The 25,822-nt window shown below is 44.8% G+C and overlaps 2 protein-coding genes across 2 annotated transcripts in view; one reads left to right on the forward strand and one right to left on the reverse strand.

Moving 5' to 3' along the window:
• LOC119461375 (protein downstream neighbor of Son) overlaps positions 1–8,415 on the reverse strand; it is a 35,347-nt gene extending 26,932 nt beyond the window's left edge. The window contains exons 1-6 of the mRNA XM_037722669.2: positions 8,295–8,415; positions 8,010–8,105; positions 7,340–7,529; positions 5,721–5,805; positions 2,275–2,367; positions 834–1,007 (exon numbers count right to left, since the gene is read on the reverse strand). Coding sequence (XP_037578597.1) covers positions 834–1,007; positions 2,275–2,367; positions 5,721–5,805; positions 7,340–7,529; positions 8,010–8,019 — 552 coding nt within the window. The 5' untranslated portion in view covers positions 8,020–8,105; positions 8,295–8,415. The remainder of the gene's footprint in view (positions 1–833; positions 1,008–2,274; positions 2,368–5,720; positions 5,806–7,339; positions 7,530–8,009; positions 8,106–8,294) is intronic.
• Positions 8,416–8,595: 180 nt separating this feature from the next.
• LOC119461376 (serine/threonine-protein kinase 40-like) overlaps positions 8,596–25,822 on the forward strand; it is a 28,597-nt gene continuing 11,370 nt past the window's right edge. Inside the window, exons 1-5 of the mRNA XM_037722670.2 lie at positions 8,596–8,970; positions 10,301–10,386; positions 14,075–14,209; positions 16,200–16,427; positions 24,053–24,221. Coding sequence (XP_037578598.1) covers positions 8,844–8,970; positions 10,301–10,386; positions 14,075–14,209; positions 16,200–16,427; positions 24,053–24,221 — 745 coding nt within the window. The 5' untranslated portion in view covers positions 8,596–8,843. The remainder of the gene's footprint in view (positions 8,971–10,300; positions 10,387–14,074; positions 14,210–16,199; positions 16,428–24,052; positions 24,222–25,822) is intronic.

A 25,822-nucleotide genomic window follows, 5' to 3' on the forward strand; every position in this document is an offset into this window, starting at 1 on the left:
AAACACCAGCGCAAGCTCATATCCTGAATGCCAGAAGAGGCTGGACACACACAGAAAAGACCACTGAAGAAAACCTGGGGACTTCTTTCAAGGGCAAAACTGGCGAAGTCTGTCACTCTTGTCCAGAGTGCTGTGATGCTCTACTGTGGATTAAAAAGCTAAGCTTTCTATTTGAGGTACCGCTGGTTCGAAAACAAGCAATTTGTGTTGCTGCCAATAATCAGTTATGAAGTAGGCTGGCCCAGTGCCACTCAATTTCGCAGTGGTGCTAATTACTGCACATGCCTTGTTGCCCATTGCCGCAGCTGTCTTTGTTGTGAAGTGAAACAAAAATTAGAGGGAAGAAGCAACATTAAATGAACACCAGTGCTTTGCTTGCATGGCAGAATATGCTGCGAAGTAAACCTGCCTCAAGCCAGTATAAATTTGAAATGCACAAAGCTATATGCGGTGCACAGAAGCATAATGGGTAGAGCATCGGGCTTTTGTGCCAAGGGACTGGTGTTCGATCCCACCACTGAACACTCAGTTTTGTAAAAATTTAACATGCTCAAAACAAGGCTAGGCCGGAACGCACCTACCCACATCAAAGTAAAAGGCTCTATCTTGAGCTTGTTGGTACGGTTCCAGCACCTAGATCTGTTCTCTCGTCTTGTTTTTTTGTGTTTTTACATCATGCTACCTCAGAGTGCCTGGTAAGAGGCAAAGAATGCTTTGCATTATAACTGCCCGCTGTATAGTAGCTGGTACTGAACGACTACAAATGGTTCTTTGTCCTTCAATGCTTCCGTCACTGAAATGTGGCAGCCTACTCTCCATTCTACAGCACTCACCTCAGCTGCAGACTCCTGGCAGCACTCAGAGTGGATGCCCCGCACAAATCCCGTGGTCCCACTGGCCTCCTCGCACGTCTTGAGGCTCCCACTCCAGGGGAAGTGGCTGGCCGAGCAGAAGCGCAGACGTGTCTTCAGGCTCCAGTCCAGGGGAAGACCCGGCAGTCTTGCCGACTAATGCATAACCAAGCACGGAAGATGAGCAAAATATCTAGTAAACAGATCAGACACCGTATATTTGCTAGAGATATAGTAACTGCTGCTGAAATATTATAATTATCTAGCATTAATTCTGGATCTTTGTCTTGGGCTCTAGCTAAAGCTTGTTTTTGTTCTAGATAGTTTTTTGTGTAACCGAGGAAACCTTCCGATTTAGTACACCACACACAGTTTTATTCCCCCTGCAGCAGGGCAACGCAATTCCCTGCGATGCTATTACACGAATCTGAGTTAAGCAACTGAGTGAGTATGTGGTACATTAGTCTTACCAAGTCTTAACAGATGATTCCGGAGTGTGATTTTCTGAGTCACACAGAGTCTCAGCCCAGCGAGTAAGTCCACACGAGTGTGAGACAAAGCAAGTCTAGCTACATACTGCAGGGCTTAATTTTGCAACACGACAATCATGGTTAATCTCACGTGCAAATCCTTTTCTTGAATGCTGGATGCACCCCAATTTTCTGTTAGGTATGCTACAAGTCACTCAGTGTTAATGCCCTTCATCCTGCCACATCAAAATTGTAAAGCTCCATATAGGGAGCTCTCCATTCTAGCATCAATATCAGCATAGATACTCTCTCCGTTTGCCTCAACAACTGCCTACAAGCAACATCCCTCTCCTGCCTTCTCAAATACTAGAGTCGAGAGACGACGCCACATTGATGACATGAGCACTGCCTCGCCATCTTTCTTTTCTTCCTATTTTGCTTCCTGGCACACTTCCAGTGGCAGTACTGCGCATTGGACAATTGACTCAAGACACATGCTATCATAGATGACATTGCAGGCATTTGGTTTAATGCAGGCGCAGTTTTGGTGTGAAGTCGCTCTGCTGGGAACAAAAGCTCTCTTGAAAGTAAGGGCGTGTCGGCTGACCTTTTAATTTTCAGCTGTTTTCACAGACACCTTGCAGACAATTTCCAGTACATGATCCAAGCAACACAATTTACTGCAGTGCTTCTGTTAGCTTTACGCTTTGAAACCTCGCTTCACATGTGTAAATGAGGCACTGTGCCGCAGTAAACATATGTGTCTTGACGTAAATTCGTTCATTTTGCCCACAATCACATTATACACAATTTCAGATAATTCAAAGGTTGGCAATATCGGTTTAAAAAAAAGTGCACGATTCTAAAAGTTCAACATACATGTGAATTGACTGCACTCATACGCACTAGCCATAAAGCAACACTTAGCGTACCGTAACACACAGTAGATTCACCTGTTTGGTCTGTTCAATCTTTGCGCCATCCACCAGAGAGTGGCGTGTTTCATCATCATAGGAGTCAACAGCAACCTTTGTAACCGTGAGTCTCTGTAAAGCGTGGTGGAGAAAAAGAAAAAAACAACAACAAAATAGTGATTGGCTGTACTGTGATCCTCTTTTCTTCGTTCTCGCCTTCTTAGCGCTGCTGCTTGTCAAATACGAAGATTGGCCAATGATGTTTGGTGGTGCAAGGGAATCCAATGTAAGTCTATGTAAAACACGCTTTTAACCCTTTAACCGCCAATTTAACTTCCGAAAAACGTACCGAAATCGCCAATTTTTTTTAAGTAGTCATAACTTTTTCCATGCAATTCTAATTCTGAAAGTATATGTTACATCATTGATTTCTGTTTAGAATTAGCACACCGAGCAGCAAAGTACGCTACCACATAATGGTTTGTCTCCGTGACGATTAGGTCAACGATGCCCCAGTCAACAAATACATGAAACCAGCCGAGAATGTCATTCTCGTCACTGGGCTGCCGCAAGATTCCGGGCACTGAAGAGAAGGGAAACCACGGAGGCGCAGGTGGCGGGTTATCGGTGTACACGCGCTGCCACACACGTGCACTGCTCAGTGTGTCACCGTCGTCATCTGAAGCAATATCCAGGGTAAAGACAACGTCCGAGTCGCTGTCGGACACAAATTCCATGTCAATAATGCTGCTTTCTGTACTGCTCCAAGAAGCACCTCTTTTTCTTGGAGCATTGCTGCCACCAGCATTTTTGCGAAGCGCCATGATGAAATGACTGTTGCCAGGCTTAAAACACGCAAAAGGCACGACATGCGGTTTTTAATAGGCAACTACCGCCATCTAGGGTTCAAGCGTACACTTTCCACGTGCATCCCTCCCTGGAATATGCATCAGCCATTTGGCATCCCTACCAGATCACCCTTACCAATCTACTCGAAGCCGTCCAGAATAAAGCAGCGCGATTCATCATGTCATCCTACTCCCGATTTCAAAGCGTTTCATCCTTAAAGCAAACACTCAACATGCCGCCACTTGCAATGAGCAGAAAATTCGCCAGATTATGCTTTTTTCACACACTATCACAGCAACACATCCTTTGCCCAGTGACACATGTTACCACCACCTCATACTTCACATCGCATCAATCATGCCTACAAAGTTAACCCTATCTTCGCCCAGACAGAAAAGTACAATAATTCGCCGTTAACCTTATCAATAAAAGAATGGAATGAGTTACCCTCCAGAATTGCCACGATAACACAGTCTTCTTTATTTCATTCAGCATTAATAATGTATTAACAATCCTAGCACTTTTAGTAACATTTTTCTCTGCCAGAGCACTTATTCGCTTTCGCTATTTTGTTCTTGCTTCGTTGAGTGTAAATTTTTGTAAGAATATTTACCTTGTTAATATGTTTCACGACCCAAAGTGCTGTATTTACCACCTGCGATGCTCCTTCATTTGTGAAAATTGTGTTCTGCTTTATGTTCCCCCCTATGTAATACCCCTGTGGGCCCTTAGGGTATCTAAATAAATAAATAAAATAAATAAAAAAATTGCAAGCAAAGCAATTGACGACCGTGATACATCTATGGCGCCGGAAAGAGCGGAAAATTGGGAAGAACGAGTGTGACGAGTACAGCTCGGGGTTGGCGGCTGAAGGCTTAATACAGCTCTACCTTCTTTAAACGTTTCTTCATTCCTTTCCAACGTATATATTTTGTTGTCTCTAGAGCATTGTTCTGCAACTGTGTGCAAGGCAAGAACATCCTTCACAAAATTCTCTCCACCATGATTTCCACAGAACTAATTCAATTAATATGTGTTGCTTCCGGTTTCCAATTACTTTTGCCTTCACCCTTCCAGACGGCACTTTATCCTGTTGTTGAAAACTTACTTTCACCCCATTTCTTGCACCTTCAGAATCACAGAAAGTGTACAGCTACAGAAAACATTAAGAATTTTCATTTTGAGTTTTGTCAAGCTTACAGAATGTGTACTCCACAAATAAACTCCTTACAGGAATTTCAAATGAAAGCTTGAAAAGCACTTATCCAGCCACTTGAGTATTATGCCTGGTGCATGACATTGTGAAAAACAATGAAAGAAGTGAACCCCCCTACATACAACAACATACTAACACCAAGCAAAAACACCTGACCATCTACCTTCCAACTCATTTTACTGAAACATTTTGCACATGTTATCCAAAATTGCTGCACAATTCCAATCATAAGTGTTTCAAGATATATGCGGCACATTTTAAATATGATTACTTTCATCAGTGCTTTTGCTCTTGATGCACTACCTTGGATTAAATTACCACCTGCTAGTCTCCTGGCCAGCTAACTTGGTAGCAGTGATCAGATTGCTCCCAGTCACATTCGAGTACCTTTAGGTGCAGTTAAAAACTCCCTAGGAAGCAGTGAAGTGACCTTTTAGAGCAGTTAAAAGGGCTTCATTGGTGCAAATACTACTTAGATATGTTCATGCATAAGTAATTTGCCATGCTAGATTATCAGGTAGCTCCTGCTTTTTTTCTCACCCTTTTCCCATGGAAAGTGCTCATTTTCTTCAAAGAGACTACTACTACTTTCATGGACGTGCTTTCCTGAAGAATGCAATTTGTGCTAAGTCCTTCAATTAGGTCTTTCTCCGATGATTTATCCCTTGCAGCGTTCAAGGCAAACAAGCTAAAGCTCACGCTTCACAACTTATATAGCATGCTGTGCGTGCACCGCATGTGCACTGCATGTGCGTGCACCGCATATGGCATGCTATCTAGTGCCTAGATGGCATGCTGTGCATATCTAGGCATAATTTCGAAGAGCCAGAAAGAACTCTCCTATGCTGCTTACACTATTACTACGGTCTGTTTCATAGATAAGGGGCAACATTAAGAGGGCTAGGGATGTCTTTGATTGCTTGCATTTCGGACCAAGAAAAGAGCCGGACAAAATAGAAACACATACCGTATTTACTCACATAATGAACATACTTCTAAAAAAATTTGCGCAAAGTTCGAGGGATGCGAAGTAAAATTTTGAGCGATTGTTTTTTTTTTTTTTTTGCAGCCACCTCTAAAAAGTAGGAGACACTTCACGATTCGGCGTTTGATATGGCGTCCAACACGCTGGAACAGCAGCCGAATCCACGGCAGTTTGCCATGCCCCAATGCCTGATCGGACGTCTGGCATGCGACAAAATTAGGAGATACATGGGACGATTCGGCGTCCAATACGGCATCTTAGCGCGCTGGAAAGGCACTCTGATCTGGACTGTTTTGCCATGCCATAGTGCCGGATAGGATGCCTGCACTCATCGCACGCCGGGCATCCACTCCCACACGTTGCACACTCCATGCGTTGCTCAATTCCCAGCAAGACATAGACCCAGGCCAACAACAGAGACACGGACTGTCTAACCTGCGGCGACACAGTAGGAGGTGCTGTTGTTCGGTGCAGCAGGGGGTGAACGTCTTCCAACCGAGGCTTTTTCTGCACTGGGCACCTGTCAGGATAAGCAACAAAGGTTGCATTACACAGTGAGCAGCTGAAATATAAGGGGCCTCCACAGCCACGTGTGTACCAGAATGTTCACTTTGAAAAAATTAATTGAAGTCGTGGGTTTTAATATCCCAAAGACACACCCAGGCTACGAGAAATGAACAGTGGGGGTTCTAGATTAATTTTGAGAACGTTTGAGGATTTTGAGAATTTTTTAACATGCACCTCAATTCAAGTGCATGAGCCTTTTTTCAGTTCAAACCCGCCACCTCATGCTTAGCAGCAGAATGCCATAGCCAAACAATTGCTTTCTACAAGGCTGGATGAATGGATGGATGGATGAGGCTGAACCCTTTAAACCGGGCGGTGGCATACGCCACCTAGCCATGACTATTAACATATGTTAATGGCTTTCTCTCTGCAATGGGCCACCTGTAGGTGAAAAGACCTACACCCGATTCCAGGCTCTGAGTCGTTCACACAGTTTCACTGCTCCCCTTCAAATTACACTGCACAGCAGCCCTCTATTCTCTGGTGAAATAAACAACCTCACACCAGGATCCTCAATTGCAACATGGTGCTAATAATAAATACCACAGTTTTACGTGCCAAAACTACAATCCAATTATGAGACATGTCCTAGTGGGGAACTCCAGATTAATTTTGACCACCCGGGATTCTTTAACGTGCACCCAATGCATGGTACATGAGCGTTTCTACCTTTGGCCCCCATTGAAATGTAGTCCATTTTGTCTGCTGCTGAAGTTCTAGTTGGCTGGGCTGGGGTACACGTCAGAAGGAGACAGGCGCCCCAGCCAATCAGCACTTCAGCAGCAGACGAAATGGACATGTCCACTAGGTGGACACTTACAGAATAGCTCCCCTGGGATTTGATCCCATGACCTCACGCTCAGCAGTGCAACGCCAAGGCCACTAAGCAACCATGGTGGGTGTCCACGAAGAACAGCGAATAACGATTACGACTCAGACGTAAAACGAGCACTCTGGTTTTCACCTATCATCTTGGTAGAAGCAGAGCTTTCCCTTCTCCAACCAATTTTAATAATATTGTAAAGGAGAAAAGACACAGGGTGCCCAAGCAGCGACTCGAGATATTATTGAGAATTTATTTCAATGGTAGAGAATAAAGCAGCATGTGTTTTGGTGGCCACAGCATGATAAACATTTTGATGCCAATAAAAACAAATGGAACATATTTTGGGGCTTCATGCACAGATTTTAGTAATGCTCATGTCCAGGTTTCCCCAACACTAGCCATGACATACACATCTTTTGTGAAATGCAACCGAAACTGGTTCACAGAGTGGCTAATTGCGATCAAGCCCGATCCGGAACGAGATTCTCAACCACGATTGGCTCCCACCAGCAGATTGAGAAAAGAGGCCAATCGCGACCGAGAAATTCGATGCCGATCGGGCTCGATCGCTATCGAAAGTGCGCCTTGTGACAACCGTATAATGCGAAAAATTTCAAGTAAAACATGCAATGTCAGTACTGTTTTAAAATAGGCACGTTACCGGAAAGGGTTGAGGCTTAATTCACGCTTCAGGGGGAGACTTGTACTACTGTTGATGGCGTTCACGCTAACTGGTTGAAGAGCTCTAGGCTGCAGACGACGCCTGCCAGCCTTGCGAAGCTTGAGGATATCATTAGGCTTCATCCATTGTGTCGTTTTTGCAGCGGCGTTCTCGGCATCTTTTAAGGTGGCTGAAATAAACAACGCACTATTGAGCGCCGGTGTTCCAAAGCTCCGAAATTGCGCTACGAAAATGCTTCGACATGTGAACTGACACCAGTTGCAATGAGTTATTTTAGGCGACAGTAACCGCTTCCCAAAGGCACTACAACTGTTATAAGCTATAATCCTAACTTCGGCAACAGAAATGTTAATGCGCCTACTTTATATATCCACTGAAAGTATTGAACAAAACTATCTGAAAAGGTCTGATACTGCGATATCACAAATGGCAGCTGGGAAACTGCCTTTTACGATTTAAGCGAGAAAAAGCGGCTTCCGTATGCATTATACACAAAAAGATGAAACACTTACGCTTCCAGGATAGCTAAATGTCAAGTTTATAACAGCATAACAACACGTTGTTACAGGTAGTATTAAGAGATAAGGACCGCACGAATGTGGCTTTTGTTAATCTTGGCAGATTTGAATTGGACTTTTGAAAACCTTACCGGATTCCATGGCTTTTTTGTTCCCCGGCTTGCAAGAAAACTTTGAGTCACTTGTGATGCGGTGTAACCGATGGTGCACTGTTCACGGCAACGTTTCTGTAGTTTAAGAAACGGTAAGATTAGTACACATTCAGAAAGACACAAATGCACTTGGAACTACAAAGCCAAACCCCCTCCCCGCCGTCTCTGCCGACTGACGCTAAGCAAACAAACGACATTTAATGACTGATGTCACGCAAACATTTAACAATTCTAGCGCAGTAGATTTAGAAGAAAGGCACTCACCTAAGCATCTTATTGTGCGAGACTGTTTATGAATAGTTTGCAAATATAGTTACAACACATCAACCGTTAGCACACCAATTCTGCCGCCTCAAACAAACGTTCACGCTGGCCACCATAGGTGCCGCGCAGAAAATGAAAATATATTTTAACATAACTAGTAATAACAAATCATAATTTCCATAACTGAGCAATAATAATTTTTTTGTTTATTTAAGATTTTTGGGATTTGTTTAAGACTGTTTAACTAGTATAAGACGGTTACGGCGCCAGCGTTTTTCGCGAAGCTAACCTTCCATGGTAGCGTTATGATGTCTGCTATGTTTGCTTGCAGTAGTTCTCAGTTTGTTGGCGAGTTTTTTCCTACCTAAGTCGGCTTGTCGCCGTTGTGTTAGTTTTCTTCGCACAGAAAGAAGTCCTGGCACCCGAAAAGTCCTTGGTCGAGTAGTTGATAAAGAACACTCGGCTGATATGCGCCGCCGATTTTACTTCCTAGTGGCCGCCGAACGTCAGTGACGCATATAGTGTGTGCTTCCTCTTGCGCACGCGAACATGGAAAGTGCTAAGCACGACCACACCGATCCTTCGACGAGCACAGACTGCCAGAGCAATGAGTGCCCGAAAGAAGGTAGCCCCGTAAAGCTGAATGGAGTCAGGAAGGCTGGCCCATACTTGCTCGGTAAGTAGCCGTATTCTCACGTGTATGTGCAACGACGCAGTGAGACGAAAAGTACAAGAAACAACGATTGCGGGACTGATACTTAACCTTAGCTTCATATCAGCTCAACATATCGATGCGAAATATGTCTCGGAAAGCTTCGCGGTTCCCTTTATCGGTGCGGAAGAAGTCACTAATGCTAGCGTTAATTTTATAAGCGCACGCAGCTTATGCGTGGTTTATATACATAGTCTGTTTCACAAGCACGCACAGTACCCTACGAAACGTGCAGTTGCACTTTCGCCCCTTTTCGCTATAACAACCGATGATCGTTAAAATAAGTGACAGTGACGTTAAGTTCACCGCGTCAAATATATTAAGCAGCAACGGCGACTCAACTTTCCTCACACATTTGATCCGCGAGGAACAGTACTGAAAACTTTCGCGCCAGAACCCTCGTCCCTTCACATGTTGCGCTGACGAGCATCTCTTATTTGAACATGACCACATCAGCCTATTATTTGGTATTAGGTGCTAGTACATCGGCTACAACAGCCACATTTGGTTCAAAGCTAGGTGTTGCTACCTTTCAGCACCCTGCACAGAGTTTTTTCAGTGGCGTCAGAAGAGGATCGAGTAGGCGCAAGGAAGTAGTCACTCTTGCCCTGTCCTAAACCGTGCGGTAACTTTCACTGCAAATACTGTGACAGCTCACTGGCAGGCAACTGGCCAAACCGTATGCATCTTCAAGTAATCTTGGCTATTTTTCACTGAGCGATATACCAAGGGCACACTTAGAGAAATTCCCATCGTAAACTTGCATTTCTGCGGCACTACAAATTTTTTTTATATTATATGAACTGCGTCTAGACCCTCTCGTCCCTTAGTACCAACGACCCCATTCCAAGCTGCTAAGCACTTCCAATACCTCCGGTTGCTAGTATGCATCAGTGTGCTTTCAGTTTTCAAGGAACTGGTTGCAGGTTTAATTTATCCATTGATTCAAATCTGGTAACTGTGCCCAGAAATTTGTTTTGTTTTCACCTTGTAACATGGCTTTGCCAGGTTGAGATCACACATCTTTTTGTTCTCATTGTTTCGTGCCATATGATTTCTCTCAGCTTTGTGGACCTTCTTTGTTCCGTCCTACTGTTTAAAAGAGAGAGAGAGGGACCGTATGATTCAAGTATACATCCTGGTGTGGAGTTCAGCTATCTATTTGTGTTCACTCCATTTATGCCAGAATGAGGTGCCCACTCCTGCTCAAAATTTCTATTATCCAATTCTTGTGTTATGTTTTAATCTGTTTACTCGCATTCTGCTGTCACTGAATGTTCTGTTATCATCCCAGGTCCAAAGTTGGGAACGTCTCCGGTGTGCAGCATTACACAATGCTTGGCCAAGAAGGAAGGCACTGATGATTTTTACACAATTAAGGTAATAACCTTTCGTTGATTCATTAAATCGTAGTATGTGTGCAAATATTTAAAACTAGAACATAAATTTGACACTTTTTGTTCTTTATTCTGAAATTTCGTACTACCGATGGTACTGCCATGGTCAGAAGTCGAGGGTGTGATTACCAACAGCAAAGAATTAGTGGAAACTGCCCTCTGGGCCTTTCCGGTGGTGGAGGGACAGGTGAGTGACAGCCTGGCTGTCGCTTTGTCCCACCGTGGGTGAGCAAGGGAGAGCTACAGGGATGGCATAATAGGTGAACAACTATTAATGGTACTTGCATATAGGCAAACATGAAAGATTATTGCTATTACTGGAATATGTACAAATATGGCCACATTTTTCTTGAATTGCTGAGCACTGGATTCAGTCTGGCCTGTGGTGGCTAGCATTGGCTCCTGGGTTTGAGATTTGTTGGCTAGGAGTGGCAAGAGAACATGTCCAAATGCTTATGCGGCAGCTTTATTGAGGCGCAAGCCTGTGTTGCTCGCAAACTGGCTGGCGTGGCAGAGCACTAGCACTTATCAAGTTACATATCTGGTTTATTGACCCTTTTCGCGGAGCAGTTTGCTCTAGAGTAACGAGATGGCGCTTTCGGCGGCGCGCCATACGTTGCCTCAGCGAATGCGCACGAATACGAAACCATTACTGCGTCTACCCTCCTACTGTGCGATCAGCTGTCGAAAATGCAACTGGGTGTGCGCTAATGCACTGTGCCCAATTCATACTGCAAAATGTGTAACGATAAAGGGAAGACGTGTGCAGTAGGTCGCTGCAAAAATAGTGATTCACATATTATTGAATGGAATCAACCTGTGTCGCAGCTGCTGCATAAGGACTGCCTGTGTTGGCACCCTTCGCAATGCACGGCTTTCCTCAAGGATAAAGAAATGTAATTCATCCACCTGCGCTGTATAGCTAACCTCCAAAGAAAGGACTTCAATTCCGGAATGTCGGCACTTGGGAGTGAGTACCGCTCGTTACAAAATGAAGTAGTGCCACTTACTGGCATTGTAAGTTTCCCGCACGTTATCTACACACATCCACCCTTACTCGCACGAAAACTTTCGCTCACCCTATCGCCAACGTGTGAGTGAATAGGCGCACACTTGAATCAATGTGCCGGAGCATGAGTGACGGCGACTACACCGACAAGACACGAATGCTGGAAGCTGAATGTTTTGTGACGGTCCACAGAGTAAGCGAAGAACTAGCGATAATACGTCTTTGCTACGGGCTACCACAAAGTACAGAACATTTAAATTCCAAGCTTTGTGCGCAGCAAGAACAAATTTATCGCAGCAGAGCATACCGGCGAGTGATTACGCTGAAAATAAATAATCAGATAGTGGCCGCACCGAGGAACTTTACTGAGTCAGAAATATCACAGGCCGCTGGTTCAAAATGTTTGCCAAATAAAGAATGCAGAGCACACTGATCCCGATTTAATTCATAAGCGGAAAGTTTGGACAGCTTGGAATACATTTTTAGCCCCGCTTTTAGTACAAGCACCGTATACGCTGCTCACGCCGTTTGTACAAGGCGTAATGAGCTCTGAAAGCACTTACATGTATTCTAAAGCTGTGGCCAAAGCTTCGTGTCGTGCACGCAGTCACCATCTACGATACGCATCGAAACAGAGTTTTGCTGCACCATGCTGGCGTCACGCGCTTGCATTGTAAACGTGGAGGCAACAGAAACGGCTGAGGCAAGCAATGGACGCGTCACCATGGGATCAAACATGGCAGCGCCCACGGGAGCGCCGCGAAAAGGGTCAATAACAGAACAGTATTTGGCTAGCTACGCCGTGCACACACGTGCTTCGAGTCCGTGAATCAGGCAGGCGTGTTGCATGTTATGAGCAACACAGAACTGAAGACACAAAATGCATTGTGCAGATGCTCGTATTCAATACTTAAAGGACATAGCAGATGCCATTCCTCAAAGCTGTCTCATGGCCTCCTCAGGACAAAGAATAGTAGGCAGAGCTTAAGGACTTAAGAACGTAAGTTCCCATGTTCCTGAGCCACTTGATGACCCCATACTGAATACCTCCCGCAAGTTGGTATAGACTGCTTTATGCCTTTTTGCCCCCTTTTGGTGTCCTTTAAAAAAATAAATAATTTTGGGGTTTGACAGGCCACAACACTGATCTAATTGTGAGGCACATTGTAGTCGAGGGCTCCAATTGAATCTTGACTACTTTGGGTTCTTTAATGTGCACCTAAATATAAGTACACCAACATTTTTGCACTTCGCCTCCATCAGAATGTGGCTGACACGGCCGGGATCAAACCCGCGACCTTGAGCTCAGCAGTACAATGCCATAGCCACTGAGCTACCGTGGTGGATTCCGTTTCTTTAGAGGTATAAATATGTTTGGTATTTGGTACCATATTAGAGGCTGGTTTTATTAGTGGATATTTATTGGAAGGGGGGAAAGTAAAGTAAAGAGGACTGAGGAAGGGACTGCTGACCACATTGTAACTGTCTAGCCTTGAGGTTGACACCTGAACAACAGCCATTTAAGAGGAAAGGGGAAGAGACAGAGATGGAAGGAAGAAATAACGAAGGGGTACAGAAACAAGGAAGTGTATAAGTACTATGTACAAAGGCACGACTATGGCAAAAGTGTTTTAATTGTTTGAATGCTGTGCACTTTCACGTTTGCGAGGTGGTCCGGCACACTATCCCAAGTGAAAGAGCAGCCAGGGCAAAATAAACAACTGCTCGGAGAGCTCGAAAAGCTTTGAGAAGCTGATTTTTGCTGCAACTGGATGTAATGGTTTGTTTCCTGGCTCAAAAAAACAATATGGGGAGATGGTTTCAAGTGAAATCAGCTGCTCAGAGCTGCTCAGATTGGCACAGAGCAGCTGAAAATGGTGCAGTAGGCATTGAGCGCAGGTAATTTGTTGCCATACAGGGTGTAGTTGTGTCGTAAGGTTCACACAGATAATCACTAGGCTATCTTGAGGTCATCACGCATTAACTGTTTGGTATTTGATGCCAGTGTCACGATCCGCCCCGGACCGTGAACGAAGGGGGGGCCGAGGAACCCCCGTCCCAGATATGACGCACAGCGTGGTGGTGGTGAACGATGACTGATCGCTGAGCAGCTGTGCTCGCGATGCTTATTCGATGCGGTGAACCAATGTTGCCCACCGAGCTTCGGCAGGCCACTGAGCCTAGCGGGCCAACGAAGAATATGGCCGGGTTGACGTCACACGATCGTCACACCCTGTGTTTTATTAGTACCATAGGGTACGGATCCGATGAGATGCCAGAGCCAGAGCCGAACCCTGTAATAACGAAATCGCACCTCATGTAGAAATACCTTTGTTGTATCTATATTTGTTATAAGCATTTGTTTGTTAACATGCTGTGAGAAACATCTTACTTCATGATACCCTATAATTTGTTATATCCGTGTTCATATTGAGGTTCAATTGTACCGCACAGACTGCACTGTGGGTTCACTCAGAACTGTGGGGGCTTTTGGAGATTATGCGTTCAATTTCATTTTCAAATTGCATTATTCATGCACAGCCCATTAAATATCCTTTGCTAGTTGAGGAAGCTGCGAGATCATGATGTTCTTGCTTACGCTTTTATTTTGCACATGGCATGCCACTGCATGTGACTGTACTTGCGGTTGTGTTCGTTTCAGGTTCTCATCATACGAAGCCCGGAGGAAGAGACCCAGGAGGACCGCCAGGGCAAAATGCTACTGCACACGGAGTATTCACTGCTTTCCATGCTTCACGATCAGGACGGAGTTGTGCACCACCACGGGATATTTAAGGCAAGTTTGCAGTACCATCTAATTAGCTGCCTGAAATATTTATTTACTTGTATTTATTTATTCGGGGAATTTGCCCGAAGCTATATGCAGTAAAAATAAATGAAAGGGGTGTCAAATAAACGCACGCAGCCCTGCGCGATCCAAGTACTGCTGCAATGAGTTAGTGCATTTGTTATCTGTTATCCAACAGGTTTAGTCCTCTGGAAAATTAGGCTTTAGTTTCTCTGAGCAGTTTGTGCCTCATATTCCGACTATCATATCAAATGTCGTTTTAGGTCGTTAAGCCCCATGGTTTGATTGTTGCATTTTCAATTCTGCCTGAGACAAGTTTTGAAACTCCTAGCCAGGCAAGGGCCATCATTTTCATTTGTACGCAGTGCAGGTAGACATACAGGAAGTGTTGCCGTAACCATCGGTTGATCCAGATCTGCTACCGATGCCTTATAAAAGGGGCCTAATCCCTAGCCACATCGCTAACTGAGGACAATCGCATGCGCTTGCCCATCGTCATTGAGTTGTACTCTTTTCTTAGTGGGACATATTCACCCGCTGAGGAAATTGTGTCCTTGAATTTCTTATTGCCTTACATGAAGACTTCTACATGACTTCTAGGCATTCTTTTCAGTAAAGTTTCTCAGGTGTTTCAGTAGCAAGACTCCCATTCTTTTTTCCTGCTCATTGGCTCTCTAGGCGGATGGCAGAAAAAAATTTCACACATGACACACAGTCGTAAAGTTAAATGAAATTCTGAGCTATAGCAAGCACCCTCCCCTACACGCACACACAAACTTTTTCACAATTATTTATCAATTTTTTGGTGGGCACCTGTGCAATATTTGATGGTATAGATGCACAGGGTAATTGTAGGAGTCATGAGGGAGGTAATGGCCGAATACTACACCAGGGAAGCCAATTCCTGTTATGGTGAGGGAGTGACTTTGGTGAAGCTTAGTGGGCCTTCCTAATTTGGTTGCATCTGGACTAGTATAGCCCCACTAGCTCTCGGTAATATATTATATATATATATATATATATATATTTTTTTTGGCCAGTGTCAGGCACCACTTCATGCCTGAAAATGTAGTGGACTGGAGGAGGATTCGAACTTATGACCTTCAGATTGGAAGCCGGGTGTTTTACCTCTGCTCCATGCCACCACTACATTAAGTTGACATTAAGAGGAAAAAAATGGACCTGGGCAGGCCATGTAATGCGTAGGATGGATAACCGGTGGACCATGAGAGTTACAGAGTGGATACCAAGAGAAGGGAAGTGCAGTCAAGGATGGCAGAAAATTAGGTGGGGTGATGAAGTTAGGAAATTTGCAGGCGCAAGTTGGAATCGGCTAGCGCAAGAGAGGGGTAATTAGAGATCGCAGGGAGAGGCCTTCGTCCTGCAGTGGCCGTAAATATAGGCTGATGATGATGATGGTGCACAGGGATCTTCGACATGATGCATTTGGCATGGAAGGGGCCAGTGGAAGTATTATTGCATAAGGTAATGCCCACAGGCCAGTATATACTTTCTTTGGCATATCATGCATGCTATTATAAAACAATGTACTTATTTATTTATTTTCCTAATTAATACTGCCAGCCACCTGTTGGCAGCCAAAACAGAGGTGGTATAGACTACAAGTGTCACAATGAAAGAAGCCAGAAAGGAAAAAAGGACAATTTCATGATATGATAGCAAAAAAAAAATATTGCAGGAACAATGTAAAACAAAAGCTATTGGCACTAAACAGGTGAAATCATATTTTCCATGGTAAGTGTTTTCAACCAGCACAAAATGAAAACGGAAAGAAAGGAAGAAGTATAAAGAAATGTGAGAACAAGAGTAATTCATAGAACAGTACTAAACAGCGCATCACAAGAGCAAAGATACCAACAGACACCAACAGCAGACTTCAGAAATTTCTCTTTCATTGAGCTCATTTACTGCAGTTGCTGTTCGCGCAATAACAGCCATGCCTTCCGCGCTGTCCCAGGATCGTGCTTGGGAGATGCGCGAGACCGCAGACGGTCTGGTGTACACGGGGCGGCAGCAGCAGCGCCTGTGCCTGGTGCTCGACTGCCTGTGCAGGCACGACTTTGGCACGGCCACAGCCGACCTGGTCAACCTGCAGCACTATGTCATACGTGAGAAACGCCTGCAGGAGCGAGAGGCCCTTTTCATCTTCCAGGATATCGTGCGCATTGTCTCTGCTTTGCACAAGGTCAGTCCCCTCACAGTTCCCCCTTTGGTCCACTTTGTGTTGGTCGATGGGGGCGAAATGCAAGAACGCCCGTGTACCGTGCATTGGATACACATTAAAGGAGCCCTGAACCACTTTTTATCGAAGTGGAGAAATGCATCTGAAGTTAAAATAGGCTATTTCAGAAATACTCTGCCGCAAAAAGTACTTCAATGCATTTAGCAGAAGCGTAGTTATTGGCAATCAAACACGGCTTCTGCTGTGCTCCCGTTCCTTCTTCAATGACATGCACTACGAAGGCTATGGCGGAGCGGGGCGTGCCCCCAACGCTCTGCCTACTGAACGTCGTGCAGTTCAAATTTGATTTTGGATGTTAACGTAGACGCCACCACTACTTCCGATTTAGCCACCTACGATGCACCAAACGTAAGGCAAACGCAGTTGTCCTCAGCGAGCCACAGTGTGCTTAGTCGGTGGACTCGTTGCGGCACCCCACGACGGCCTTGGTATCCACACTACGTAGCACACCGCAGCTACATGCAACTGTAGTGCGTATGCGCAGCATTTGCGTTGTGCATGACAGGGCTTGAGTGCGCGCTCATATGCTTCAGTCTGACCATGCTACGTGGTGTGGACTGGCTTTGTCCTTTACCAGCTTGACCAATGGATAGTAGGCACATCCAAATTGCGCATTTTGAAGCACTATCAGTAAGTCTGCCAAGGCGTCTAACCAGGAGCGGCCAGGAGTGAGCACCCGCTGGCAAACCTGTGTGTGGTCTGACCTTAAGTTTCGCGTGGTTCGAGGCTAGTTGAGCGTTCAAAACTAGTTAACATTAGCGAGACCTGAAAGATATGACGCCAATAAGCAGGGTGGCCAAAATTTATTTCCTACGTGGGCGCCCACGGCGGAGTGTGAGCAGACGATACAGTGTAATCTCGTTGATACGATCTCCACAGGAACTGTAAAATAAATTGTATCATCCCGAAAAACGTATTACGCAGAATCGTATCAATGAGGTTCCACTGTAGTCAGCTTCTTCCAGAAGTATGTACTAATTATTATTGAAATTCAAAAGTGAGTTTTCGCTTACTTCAGCCTGTTTATTAAACTTCGTCAATAAATACACGCAGTAACAGTCTCACGAATTGTGTTGAAGAGCATGTGGTCAATGTGTGCATGCCAACTTCCAGAGGTCAAACAGGCAGGAGTAACTCCCTCTGACACTTGAGCTCTCCATACCATCGGGTTGCACTAACATTTGGAGTGCTTGCAACATCTCTCATCGTAGCTGCGAAACTAAGACACTGGTTCATTGCATCACGTGTGCCATGAAGAGAAAACCGAAATGTCACAAGACACAAGAATCGAGCAGTCGTTGAATCAGTCTTTCCCTGCATACTATGTGTTCTTTCATCTTCTTTTTTTGGGGAAATGTGAGGATACTGGCATGAGTATTACCGCACGTGTGCCACATGTGCGGCTGGTCCCACCGGTCTGAACTTAGTCCACAGCCTGTTGTATGGATGCAACATACCTGTCAGGTCCATTCCTGTGAGAAATTTCTCTTGCACTCTTTGCGGCCGTCTCACATCGTAAGGTTGTGCTCTTCATGTCCTGGTTATTCTAGCCTTGTAATATTCAAGTAGATTTGAAATTGAGTGCCGCCATCCAGCAGCAGCTGTGCAATCATGGCAACACCCATCTGCAACAGTGCACACCTTCAAGTGCAGAAAAGGGCCAGTTGTTTCTTTTCCAGCAGCTGGAGACAAGTAAAGTATACTCACTGCGATGACGTAGCACTTCACATGAACACTGCCATGGTTCACGATACTGGCACTGTTTACCTGGCTGGTGGTTGCCGTTTCTTCATGCATGCTCGTCATTTTTGCTTAATTTCGTGCCTTCACAGCAACAAACAAAGTTAGTCCCTACAGCTGGCAGCAGACAGAGAAAGGTGAAGAGTGCATTACAAAGGCTTGGGGAAGTGGTAGTTACCACAGTGAAAAGCTAGGCACATTATATTGCCGAGACGATCAGGTGCTGTGCCGAAAACACTGCAAAACAAACAAGTTGACACTCCTATCTATCATCTTGCATGATGTCACTTTCATTGGTGCTGGTTACTTCATGTGTGTGTGGTTGCTGTCATAACTTTAAGTTATGGGGTGTTGTAAAGGTGGTGGTTCAGAAAGATGCTTTGTACTGTTTCCTATGCCACAGTGCTAAATTAAAGACTTTCAGACATAGATGTCAGGTGATGGCCTTTAGTTGTCATGAAATGACTGTGCACTGTGCAATGACTGTGCTTTGGGATATACTGAGCAATTAGAACCATCATTTATGTTGGGCTCCCGTAAACATTAACATGCACTAAAGGAACATAGAGTTCCCTTCTTTTTCTTTTCCTCAATGGTGTCGCCACCACACTGCCAGCTGAGAGTGCAGTAAAAACTAGAAATGGCTACATTTAAAGTATGGGAATATGATAAGCTGCAGTGACTTAAATGGCCTTTAGATATGCTAAGCACGGAGATCATTTGCTGTCAGGGTGAGGATTTTACATAACTGCAAGCTAACATTGTAGATTTAACAGGCCTTAATGAGTACTCACTGCATTGAGCAATTTCAATAAAATGGAGCTCAACAAGTTGAGTTGCTGCTACATATATGCTTAGTACATGACATTCTAAGCAGACTCTGATTGTGTAGCAACGGTGTAGGACTTCCCAACTTCAGTGAAATTGAGAATTATCCGCAACTGCTGTTGGCTATGAATTTAATTTTTGCACAGAGGTTATGACCAGATTCTGCACAGAGATAGTTTGCATGTATTGCCGTGACTGACCATTCTGCCATATGCCATTCACAGTGATTGTGAAGCTGTGCACATATGAATTTACCCTCACATCTCAAACTGCACAACCTTGAACTCACTAGCGTGTAGTTGGTTAAAACATAAACTAATTAATTTAAAAGTACTTGTTGGTTGGCCAGTTGATTCATGATCTTTAAAAAATGCAAATCTGTTAAAAACACATCAAAGACGAGGTGGGTGGGAGGTACACTACTGACAACCACTTTATTCCGCGCAGGAGCACGTCCCTTCAAAACTGGCATGCAAGTAAATTTTCTGTGAACCTCCCTATAAAATACTCGCAAAGCGAAGGTTAACGAAAAACAAACAAGATAATTCAGATATCATGTAGTGTGCTGAGCAGATTTCTTTCTCTGTTGTACAAATATAGAGATGCTGATGCAATTGGTGACCTTCCATGTGAAAACCACCTTGTTCTGTTCTCGCTCTACAGTCTTTCTTGCCCTTATTAGTATGGTAAACTCCTGCAACGGTGGCTCACTTTCCTGCGCACTACATTTCTTGCAGATGTGTTACATTCCCCTCATACAGGCATCCAAGCACCACTTTAGACTATCGGGAGTTAGCGGTCATAATTACTGTTGGCATTTGACAGCACTCATCTGCTTTTACCCGGGCATAGCCTGTTTACGGTTCCTACATCGAGGGCAATGGCCACCCCTCTACTCCCTCTGAGGTTATACAGTAGAACCTCACTGATACATTCCTTAGGGCACCGCGGAAAAAGAACGGACGATCAAGGGAAACGTAACCTGCACGTGGCCTCCTAAATGCATGGCACGCCAGTGCGTGCAAATGCTTAGAAACTCGTCATGCAGCTACCGGGCTCCTCTTTCGCACGTCTTTCTGGACACGCCGTACCATCTAGTGGCACTGCCGAGAAGTCCGTGCATGGCCTCCGAGACAAGAAGCGAGGCGCACCGGGTACCTGCGAACGCTGAGAATTGTTCCCTCGCTTGCCCCTCACCCAGTGGCACGTACTCGGTGACCCATATTGGTGAGAGGTTCATTGAAGAGCGGCACATAGCCAGTGCATTCATGGTGCTGCTGGCTAAAGCATTGGTGTGAAAGACATTCATTGAAAAGCGAGGCGGCTAGTTACTGTCCTTGAGGAACCATTGTGGTGTGGGTTCGATTCCACTCAGCATCGGAGAAATTCGAGGGATCTTTTTCGTCATTGTGGAGTGGCACCTACCTAGTTACCGAAGTTGGCATTGAAGAGGCTCATTGAAGACCAGCACAGACCGGGTGGCCAGTGGCGTAGCCAGAAATTTTGTTCGGGGGGGGGGGGGGGGAGGCTCAGGTTGCAGCGCGGCCTCCTCCTTACAGAATTTGTCGCGGGATCAAATGCATGAATAATAACTGCATTGCCAATGCCAATGCCGTTGTATATTGGATGCTGCAAACGAATTATTGAACGCTACGCACTGTCAAGTAAAATATGTATTTTTTCATGGACCCTTTAACAAATTTGTTGGGTCCCAAAAGTGTGTATTTTCGAATTGTATGGTTTACTTATGTTAAATAAACTTTCAAAGAATATATTCGTATGTCCCAAAAATTGTGGCAGAAATAACTGATATCAATGCTGCCGCGTTTTTTTTTTTTTTTTTTGTCTATTTAATAAGTAAAGAAAATATCACACGAACTTTAGAACTATATCAGTTCGAAACCAGCAAAGCAGTGCATGCAGCTGATATGAAAACCTTAAGGCCATGAAATGAATAAGTTGAGGACAAATATTTTGATGAATCTTTATCATTCAAGAACCTTGTTTACATTTTTGCACATATGCAACGGCCAGGAAAAAAACCTCAGTGACGCTGTCCCTCGTTGCAATAGATTGCGCAGGAGCAGCTGTTACCGGTCATGTATTGTAATTACACCGAGATTATACTCGCAACATTGAGTACAAATAAAAAGTAGAAGTTCTGCAAAATGTACATTAGAAATGCGAAGATAGAATGGAATATACAAATGCAAAGATACAACTCGCTAAAGGGCAAAAAGGAGTCGCTGGAAACAAAGTTCACTGCTTGTATACACAAAACCTCGCAACAAGATATTCAAATATATGTCTAAGTCTCCAATAAATCTACGTACTTAAGCAAACATCACTGTATATAATGCGTCAAACAAGACAAATAAACATGTTGCGCAGTCACAGATAGTAAACTTTGCGCACAGAAAGACAGATGATCTAGCCAAGAACAAAACTATGATCGCAGAAATCGTGATATGTACTCTGGCCATGCGGCGGTCGCGACAGTGCCATTTTGGTAGAATAATAGAGGAATAATGCAGAAATCAGTACGAAAATGTGTAATTTAACTGCCTGCACAGCGGCAACAATTATTCTGCACCCAAACTTAAAGGAGGGTATTGTTTCATTTCAAAAAACAATTAAAAGCAGGTAGCTACAAAAAGGAAAGAAAAGGACAAACGAAAGCTACAGATGATGTGGAAAGTTGAACTACCCAATATCCGAGTGTGTTTTTGGCAAACGCCGCATGGGCCGGGCTTTTAATGAGCAAGGTCGGTCAAAATTAGTTATTGATGTCCTCGTAATTTTCGTATTCGCATGATAGTTTTGATCATGATGCTAACTGCTAGAATAAACGGCTAAAATTTCTGTGGTTTTAAAAGCTACCGAATGTCATACGTTTTCTTAATTACGAGCTTATGGACCTGAAGGAACAGAGCTTTTTACTTGCATTGATTTTTGCTGCTTCACTATTTATAGGACAAACTTCTCCCGGCGGGGAAGTTGAGCGAAGCAGTCAATGACTTCGGACACATTGATGCCGACGTCTCTGTGGGTGTACAGAAGCGCCAGCCTAACCATGCGTTCCACAGACATTGTAGAGCTCAAGTAGTTTTTTAGTAAACTTTTGTTAAAAATATTCTCTCTGCACTGGCAGTGGTCACTGGAAGGGTGACTAGAATCTGCAGCACTTTGTGCACATTTACATTGAACCTGCAGTCGCAATGAGAAAGGGCATCTATTCTGGTGCTAAAACTTAAAACACTCCCTCGATGTCGTTGGCATCCTTGTTTAGGTACCTTGCACAAACAGTACGCTGTTCGATTCCAGCGATGTCCGTCGTTTCGTCAGGAAGTATGGAGAAGCAGCCTGCTTTTTCAACTAGGCTTTCTTTGATAATTTCACCACAAATTTCTATAATTTGGTTTTGTGCATCTGGGCTTAAATACGAGGCATTACTGGGGCAACTTTCCAAATTGTTCTTCAGATATGTATCTCCACAATCAGCTCGCATGCGAAGAAGCGCTCCGAAAATACCTGTATTTTCAGCGTGGGCTATGCTTAAATCCATAGGGCCACTGTCCCTGTGCCCAAGGAGAGCCAGACCTTGCCGCCCGCAAAAAGAATTTCCTCAATAGTAGGCCATTTATTTTCTTCTGTTTTCTCATATTTTACTTTGCCTGCCCTGGTACAGCTGATCGATCACATTGGGCACGCTTTCTGAAAATGTTTGGAGAAAATTATCAGCTGCTAGTTCACAGTCACGGTGATATTTAGTATTTTCATGTGTGTGAAGAGTGCGAGCGCGTGCTTTCATTTCTGGAACGGCTTGGGCTCGAAGGCTCCAGTGCATGCATGTTGGCCCAAGTTCATAAGAGCATTAACCCCATAAAGTTCCAGAATTGAAAAACTAAAGCACGCCTTTGGAAATGTCAGTCCTTTTGCGTCAAAAGTTTATGAGAACTTTATACCCATAAAGTTTCGTAATTGAAATCCATGCGCTCCGTAGATTCCGCGGCCGCTGCGAGATGCTGCAACGCGCCCGCTCGCTATCGAAAAGCCCTTGAAAGTTTGTGCTCGGATGGGGCGGGGCTCCTTGTGTTACGTAACTCCAGGTGCAAGGGCGTTGCCACGAAATCCAGCCCGAGTTCGCAATGTTCGTGCAGAAATGTCTTTTCGACCGTGAAAAAGACATTGTAGACAGAATCCAGAATGATTCCCGGCGTCGGTGGTAGTTTTGGTCGGCGGTGCATGCCGGCACGAAAAAATTACGGGGGGGGGGGGGGGGGGCTGAAGCCCCATCAGCCCCCCCTCCCCTGGCTACGCCCCTGCGGGTGGCACATACCCTGTGCTACTCCAAGTAGGCGTCAAAGAGTTTCATGGAACAGCAGTACCTACACAGTCCCACATCTACAGTGACCCGTGTCAGCGTAAAAAAGGTTCTTTAAAAAGCGGCACATGTACTCATCGCAACCTACTCAGTGACCCAAGTTCGTTCGTTCGAGAGAGAGAGAATAAACTTTATACAAAAGGGCACACGAGCGTAGGTAGCTCTTCCACTCTGCAGTGGGTGGTCCCCTCAATCCAGGAGTCCAGTGGCCTAAGCTGCCCTTCTTGCTCGGTTGACCATGTTGGGCTGGTCCGTCGAGTCGGAGTTGTTCCGACGGTTGGTTTCAAACCCTGTTCCCTCGGCACAGCTGCCCAATGTGCTACCCATTCGACCACAGGCTACCCAGTGTCTCAAGTAGGCAGGAAAACGGTTAGACTCACGCGTGCACACACACACACAGCCTCAGGAAAGTGCACGAAGTACCCTAAGAATGATAACACATTAAAAACCATTCCTATAAGGGAATATGAATACAGGATGTTTGATGATTACATGTGTGTGCCAACCACTTGGTGAAGTTTTAAGCCACCTACTTTTTTTTCCCTGAAATTTGGGACAGAGAATTGCAGTTATGCGATTGCTAACTATTTTTTCTGCCACCTGCATTCTTGTGCAGCTTAACATAGTGCACCGAGACCTCAAGCTGGGCAACATGGTTTTTGACAAGCGGAAACGAAAGGTCACCATCACAAACTTTTGCCTGGGCAAGCACCTGATCAATGAGAATGACCTTCTCAAGGACCAGCGCGGAAGTCCCGCCTACATCAGCCCTGACGTGCTCAGTGGTGGGTGAGATTTTCTGGTTGTATGCTTGGATGCATGTGTGGTTTGTGTTTTTACCACCCACGAAGCTTGTAGGCGCTGTCATTTCTCGCATCAGTTTGTGCTTGGTGTACACTGTAAAACCTCATTGATATGTTCCCGTTTGTTAATATTTCCTGGCTTTTACGCTCCGAAACGGCAACCCTGTTGTTTATCAGCCCCGTAGAATTGTTATCAGATGTTATTTTTCCAGATCGTGGGTTCTTTTTCCATGGTCCTCTTAAGAAACATAACAACGAGGTTTTACTGTAATCCCGTAATTAATTCTCTCTGTTGAATGCTTATGTTGAACACATTTCTTTCAAAGGTGAGCATTCGACAGATTTCTGTCTGGTTGGGAATAACTGTTTAATAGGACTGAGTTTAATACCAATGAAAAGATTTGAATTTGAACGATGCTAACGTTTCAGAGTTTTCAAAGCCAGGCCGGCTTTTTCATCAAGAATACGTTGGTAGAGGCAGCAGTGCTGCTTTTAAACTTTCTATCATCCCCGTTCCAGTTGGGCCGTGACACGGCAAACTTCAGTGTACAAAGGCGGGAGGGTCTCTAATGAGTTGTTGAAATTCCTTCTTGTCCATTGTATATGTCATGATTAAAAAAAGAGGCATCTTGATGGATTTTTGTCTCTTTCTAAGATGACGGGAGCACCTTCTGTGTTCGTGGGTTTCCGAGTGCTCGGCAGCCATGCTGCGCACATGATAGAAGTTTCTGTGATTGTTTGTCTATTGGCGGAGGTGCTCCAGAAGATTTTTCATCTCACCAATGTATGAACAATCGCAGTCAGAACAGAGAATCTTGTAAAATCTCCTATGCCTTGTAAATGGGTGGCCTGTCCTTTTGCTGTGCAAAAAAGCGGCAGAGTGTAGAAAAAGGTTTCTGGGAGGCGTTGACGCCACTATTTCTGTAGAATGCACGTCAGAGTCGCGCTCGGCGATGCTCACACAGTGGCGTCGCTGGGGAGGGGGACCCACTTTAGTTGTTCTGACCACGAGTTGCAGGGTGGACGGAGGGCTTAGTGTCGCCAGTCTTGATGAGCTCATTGACGACAGTGCTTTCTTCTTTTCACTGCGCCGACGATGATGAGCAGAGCCTTTCCGATCTGTTGATTAGGGTTCTTACTACAGAGGCTTTGTGGTCAGTTGGGTGATAGGAATTTAGTATAAATCCCACACAAGCGATCTTGCGCATGACAGCAACAAGCGACGCGATGGAGATGGCTTCCCGGTGTTGGAGATGTCTTCCCAGTGTTGCCGGTATGAGTGCAGCAAATACGCGCCAAAAGTGGTGTGACGCTTGCTCTAATTATTCAAGTTGATTTGTGTTGCTGTACAAGTCAGCATAAAGTATTTCTGGAGGTCTTGCAGAAGTTCTTTTTTTTTATCCTTGCACGTATAAAAATTCCGGTCAATTGCTCGTTTTGTGCAACAACCGGTAGTATCACTGTTGTGCATCCTTTACGGCTTTGTACTGTTGGCTAGTCGCTCATAGCACTTTCAGGCGACAAGTGACAAATTCTAGAGTTCCAAAACCAAAGGATGGAGCGACGAGAATGAGCGATCTGTT

Source organism: Dermacentor silvarum, chromosome 8 (assembly GCF_013339745.2).
Source record: "Dermacentor silvarum isolate Dsil-2018 chromosome 8, BIME_Dsil_1.4, whole genome shotgun sequence".
Lineage (NCBI taxonomy): Eukaryota > Metazoa > Arthropoda > Arachnida > Ixodida > Ixodidae > Dermacentor > Dermacentor silvarum.